General features: G+C 31.0%; 1 protein-coding gene across 1 annotated transcript; it reads left to right on the top strand.

Moving 5' to 3' along the window:
- The first annotated feature begins 1,010 nt into the window (after nucleotides 1–1,010).
- Nucleotides 1,011–4,299, top strand: LOC145565065 (uncharacterized). Its single transcript, XM_081625172.1, has 3 exons — nucleotides 1,011–1,077; nucleotides 2,811–3,776; nucleotides 4,025–4,299. Exons 1-3 carry the CDS (start codon nucleotides 1,011–1,013, stop codon nucleotides 4,297–4,299), a joined length of 1,308 nt encoding a protein of 435 aa, XP_081481298.1.
- The last annotated feature ends 2,229 nt before the right edge of the window (nucleotides 4,300–6,528 follow it).

The raw sequence follows: 6,528 nt of genomic DNA, 5'->3' as shown, positions 1-6,528 counted from the left end.
AGGATCTATTGCTCCTGGAATTCGTCTTGGTGTGAACTCATTTTTTTATCATTCTTTTTTATTTTCTTTGTTTTTTCTTAATTTTTTTTGGGGGTTTTCGTGTTTTTTTTTTAGTTTAATTTGAGGTTTATTGTAGCTTGTAATTTTCATGTGTTTAATTGATGAATTTTTTTTTTAATTTTTATTTTTCAGTTAATTGTTGTGAATTGTTGGTGATGAATTTGATTTTGTGGTTGTTGTGATGATTTATGAGTTCATTCTTCATTGTGTTATCTTGCATGTCGTTTTTTAGGTTCAATGATTGTGTGATTGACAGTGTTCAAAGAAAATTACATTCGTCTTTTTTAGTTTTTTGATTTGATTTCGAATTAAGTTTTTAATTTTCACTTTTTTATATCTGCAATTTTAAATGTAATTGCTAATTCAAATGTTTGTTCGTTTATCATTATAATTATTTGTTAATTTTGGATGTTTTGAAAAAAAAATTCATGGCACAAAGTGTAATTGAAGAAGATTGCTTGTTGAATAGTTCGGCTGGCGAGATTGCTGCACAAAGTACTAAGAAGGCTTTTTTTTAACGAATTTGGATTATAGCATTAACTAGGTGAAACCCCGTGCAATGCACAGATATTTACTAATTATAATGAAAATATAATTAGATATTAAAAAACTAAATCGATTGATCAGTATTAAACCGTATGAAATACAGTTCGTATTAAAAATAAAATACAGTTCGTATTAAAACAATAAAAACATGAGAGAGAAAATATTTAAATATGTGATAGTTATAATGTGCAAGTCGATATTTTAGAAAGTTTACTTTAGATTTTATATAAAATAAAAGTCATAATCTAAATGCAATCTTTTTTTTAATGTAATAATATTTTTTTTAGAAAGTAATTTTGGCGGGAAATTTTTTAATAATGCATTGACAAGTGTTCTCTTAAATTCGCTTTTAGTAGTATGTAATTGATTATTTGTTAATTTTGGATGTTTTGAAAAAAAAATTCATGGCACAAAGTGTAATTGAAGAAGATTGCTTGTTGAATAGTTCGGCTGGCGAGATTGCTGCACAAAGTACTAAGAAGGCTTTTTTTTAACGAATTTGGATTATAGCATTAACTAGGTGAAACCCCGTGCAATGCACAGATATTTACTAATTATAATGAAAATATAATTAGATATTAAAAAACTAAATCGATTGATCAGTATTAAACCGTATGAAATACAGTTCGTATTAAAAATAAAATACAGTTCGTATTAAAACAATAAAAACATGAGAGAGAAAATATTTAAATATGTGATAGTTATAATGTGCAAGTCGATATTTTAGAAAGTTTACTTTAGATTTTATATAAAATAAAAGTCATAATCTAAATGCAATCTTTTTTTTAATGTAATAATATTTTTTTTAGAAAGTAATTTTGGCGGGAAATTTTTTAATAATGCATTGACAATTGTTCTCTTAAATTCGCTTTTAGTAGTATGTAATTGATTTGTATTTTTTTAGTATGGGGTTTGTATAATTTTTTGCAAGAATACTGATTGTAGTATTATTAATGAGTATGTTGTATGAGTATCGAGTAATGTATAAAATTTTGCAAATATGAATTACATGTATGTATTTTGCTATAAATGATATAGGAATTGTAAATAGTATTTGTTTAATTGAAATTATATATATTAAAAACGAATATTTTTTTTTTCAAGAAAGAAAAAAGAAAGAGACCATCTATTAGATGGTCTTAGTTTTGAAAAGCTGAGACCATCCAATGGCGGACCTTAATAGGGGCGAAACGGGGCCTGGCCCTGATAACTTTTGAAGAAAAATTTTTAAAGCCCATTTAAAAATTAAAAAAAAAAAGAAAAAAAAAAAAAACCAAAACTAATGCTTTCTATCTTCTAGGCGGCAGTTAAATCAAAGAAAAGGAAAGATTCCTTCCCAATTCCCAATTCCCTAAAAAAGCACTCTAACAATTGACAAACCTATAAACCCTTGGTCTTTCCCCTTTCTTTACTACTCCGTATTACAGAGTACATATTCCATTAAACAATTCACTTTTTCTTTCCAATTCAATTACAACTTCCAAGAACAAATTATAAATTTACAATATCACTATATCAGGTATATACTCGACTACTTTCTCAATTTTTTGTTTTTAAGTTTTTGTTTCCAATTATTTTTTTTTTTTACTTTTTGCTATTAATTTTATTTTATTTTATTTTATTTTTTTTTTATGTTATTATACTATGTACTAATGATTAATTTGAGCATTAATAAACAAATTGGTAATTTTAGGTGACAAGACGTTATCAAAGTTAATTAATTACTTAGTTCAAAGTATAGAGCACGTTTTGCCTTCGGTACGTCGTTATTTATTTCTCTATTAATATTTATCGATTGATAAGTTATTTTTAACTTTTGATTTATACTTGTGATTTGTGAATTGTAATGCATTGATGATTAACAAATTAGTCGCTTATGAATGTATGCTTGATTGCTTAAAGTTAGTTTCTTGTTTTCTTTCATATTATTTTCTTTTATTGGTTGCTACTTGTTAGAATTAAATAATTAATTAAAACGTAATTGTTGACATTTCTAAAATAAATTTAACATATAATTAATTTCAGGTAAACAAATATGAACAAACAAAAATCTATTACCTCCTTTTTCAAACGAAAAGAGCTAGAAAATGACACAACACCTGACGACAATAATCCAGTTAATGAAGATACCCCTACCTGAACACATAATCATGAAGAAGGTCCATCGATTATTGATATCGACAATGTGGATATTAATTTTTTAGAACGTGATCCAGGGTTACGTCCTCCAATATGGGCTTATCCAATTGGAAAACGAAATGAAATAAGACATGCTTATGTTAAATTGGGGCCTTATCAACCTCAATTGGCAGAATATCCATTTTCAGGGCCTACAAAGCATCGTCACCGATTTCAATCTACTTGGTTTGCTAAGTTCCCAGATTGGTTGGAATATTCACCTTCTAAAGATGCTGCACTTTGTCTACCTTGTTATCTGTTTACTGAAACACCAAATTCTCGGGTAAAATCGTTTACTTTGACCGGAGTCAAAAATTGGAAAAAAGTCAATGACGGGAAACGTTGTGGGTTCCTTGCTCATATTGGAGAAGGTCCATGTACAACTCATCGAAATGCGGTTCAATTATACAGGACTCTTCCTAAGCAAAAAGCAAAGATTCGTAATGTTTTTTACAAACAAAGGGAAATGCAAATCAAGCAAAATCGATTGCGTTTAAAGGCCTCTATCGATGTCCTCCGCTTGTTGACTACACAATCTTGTCCTTTAAGAGGTTACAATGAAACAAATAATTATGAGAATCAAGGAAACTATCTTGAATTCAGAAAGGTGTTGGCTGCATATAATAAAGATGTTTCCAAAGCTATACGACAAGCTCCTTATAATGCCAAATATACAGCTCCCTCGATTCAAAAAGAGATTCTCCATATTATAAATAAGGTTCGCAACTATATTAGAGAAGAAATTGGTAACTCTAAATTTTGTATTATAGTTGATGAGGCTCGAGATGAATCTAAAAGAGAGCAAATGGGTCTTGTTTTAAGGTTTGTTGACAAATATGGAACAATTAGGGAGCGATTTTTTGACCTTATACGAGTTTCCGATACCACGGCAGCAACACTTAAAAGAGAATTGTGTTCAGTTCTTGCTCGACATAATTTATCTGTTGAAAATATTCGAGGGCAAGGATATGATGGTGCTAGTAACATGAGAGGTGAGTGGAATGGTTTGCAATCATTATTTCTTTCTGATTGTCCCTATGCTTATTATGTCCATTGTTTTGCTCATCGTTTACAATTAGCATTGGTTTCCGCATCTAGAGATGTTAGAGTAATACATCAGTTTTTTTTTCAAATTTAACTTTCATTATCAATATCATTGTTTCATCTCCTAAACGTGTTGACCAATTGCAATCCATCAAATCTGATGAAATAAAAAGGCTATTATCTATTGGTGAAATAGACAGTGGTAGAGGAGCTAATCAGACGAGTACTTTAAAAAGAGCTGGAGATACACGTTGGGGTTCACATCTTTACTCTATTCGTAGCTTGATGAAAATGTTTGATGCAACAGTGTTAGTACTTGAACACATCTCGAATGATAAGTCTTGTAATTCTTCTCAACGTGGGGATGCTGATGCTGCTTTAGATCTAATGATTTCCTTTGATTTTGTGTTCATTGCCCGCTTAATGGAAGAAATTTTGGGAATTGCTAATGTTCTATGTCAAGCCTTATAGCAAAAGTCCCAAGATATTGTCAGTGCTGTGAAATTAGTGTCTACAAATCATGCACTAATTCAGGAAATGAGAGAAAATGGATGGGAAAGTTTTTTAGAGTTGGTGGTATTGTTTTGTCACCAACATGATATTTTAATACCCGATATGAATTCTCCTTATATAGCTCGTAGGGTTCGAGCTCGTCATCAACAAGATCGAGTTACAATGAATCATTTTTATCGAGTTGAAATATTTTTAGGTGCAATTGACAAACAATTACAAGAGCTAAATCGGAGATTTAATGATGACGCTTTAGAGCTCTTAACTTTATAATCTTTGTTAGAGCCCAAAGACGGATTTAAAAATTTTGATCTTGAGAAGGTTTGCTTGATTGCAGAAAATTTTTACCCCATGGATTTTACGGAGCAAGAAAGGTACAATTTGAGGTATCAATTGCAACACTTTTTTGTGAAGCAAAAAATGAGCCTAGTTTGACTCATCATTCTACCTTGGAGGAATTTTGCGAACACTTGGCACAAACAGGAAAATCAAATGTATACTTTTTGTTTGATAGACTAATACGTCTAGTTTTGACCCTTCCTGTCTCCACAGCTACCACTGAAAGAGCATTTTCAACAATGAAGATCATGAAAACAAGACTACGTAACAAGATGGATGATGAGTTTTTGGCCGATAGTTTAGTTATTTCCATTGAAAGGAAGATTTCTAAGTCATTTAGTACTAAATCAATAATTGATGATTTCAAATTATTAAAAGAAAGACGAGCCTTACTTTAATAGTGTGTTGAAGAAATAGATTGTGACATTTGTATTAGAAATAATTAAATTGTGACACTTGCATTTTTTTTTAATTGTTTGGTAATATTTATTATATTTAGTATTCTTATACACCTTATTATTATTGTTTTAGACGTACACTTATGCTAGATATTATTGGCCCCCGAAAGAAAAGATTTCAAAATCCGCCACTAAGACCATCTATCTGAAATAGGTGGTCTTAGTTTTCGAAAACTGGAGACCATTTATTTGATATAGGTGGTCTTAGTTTTTGAAAAACTGAGACCATTTATTTGAAATAAGTGGTCTCTCTTTTTAAAACAAGAGACCACATTTGATGAAATGGTCTCTTAGGGCAAAGAGACCTGTGAGCTAGAGACCACCCTTAAGGTAGTCTCTTTGGCCATTTTGATATGGGCTCTTTGGCCAATTTTGTAGTTGTAAATGGGTCGTCTACTTGATCATTGGGCCGTATATAAAACTACTTTCGGGCCCAATTAGTATTTTAGCCATAACTTTCTCATTATTCGTCGAAATTGGGCTTATAATATATTGGTCGAAAGCTCTTTTTGAGCCCAATCTAACTACACTATTATTGGATCCTTATCATGGACCAAACTAAATTGGACTGTACATTTTCCATATATAGAGTACGAAAAGAAATATTTTTTATTAAAACAACCGCATCACAAAACTTTTCACATTTTCACCTTGTTCGATAATCAAATGACGTGAAAGATATTCATCACTGGGTTTGGTTTTTGGGGAGACACAATCAGGTCTCTACAGAAGCCCCCACTTTGACTAAGTTTGGAGAAACGTAAGTTTCAAAAAGAAAAGTCAAAGTAGCGATAGGGACGGAGAATGATTCAGAACATTCTACGATCCTAAATCATCCTTGCACGCCGATACCTCCAAAATAGCGTTAGTTAAACAGATAAAAGAGTTAGAAACGCGTATCTGTAGACACCAAATTGTGTCTCCCCAAAAACCAAACCCAGTGATGAATATCTTTCACGTCATCGATTATCAAACAAGGTGAAATGTGAAAGAGACTTGTGAATGCTTCCGTTTTAACAAAAATATTTCTTTCTGTTTTTGAAAATATTCCTTTTTGTACCCTATTTATTGAAATTCCAGTCCAGTTTAGTTTGGTCCATGATAAGGGTCCAATAAAGCTATAGTTGGATGGGGCTTGAAAAAACCTTTCCAACAATATATTATAAGCCCAATACCGATGAATAATGACGAAGTTATGACCAAAATACTAAATTGGGCTCAAACCGGACTTTACCTACGGCCCAATGATCATGTGGAGGGTCCAAAGGTTTAATCCCATTCCTAAACTAATTAAGATTAATTAGAAGCTTCCATAAGTTCTTAAAAGACCTTAATTATCCTTTTTGAAACGATAAGATCAAAGAGTTTGAAATTGGATAAAAACTTTCCTTTT

This window comes from Chenopodium album, chromosome 10 (assembly GCF_948465745.1).
Source record: "Chenopodium album chromosome 10, dcCheAlbu1.1, whole genome shotgun sequence".
In the NCBI taxonomy this organism is placed as follows: Eukaryota; Viridiplantae; Streptophyta; class Magnoliopsida; order Caryophyllales; family Amaranthaceae; genus Chenopodium; species Chenopodium album.
This window is presented reverse-complemented; position numbering and strand designations above follow the sequence as displayed.

Bases quoted from the DNA above. Each gene is read 5' to 3' on its own strand.
- LOC145565065 (XM_081625172.1), top strand. From the start codon at position 1,011: ATGGCACAAAGTGTAATTGAAGAAGATTGCTTGTTGAATAGTTCGGCT. The intron at 1,078-2,810 runs GTACTAAGAAGG...TTAATTTTTTAG, and splicing joins TGGCGAGATTGCTGCACAAA to AACGTGATCCAGGGTTACGT. The intron at 3,777-4,024 runs GTGAGTGGAATG...TTGGTGAAATAG, and splicing joins TGGTGCTAGTAACATGAGAG to ACAGTGGTAGAGGAGCTAAT.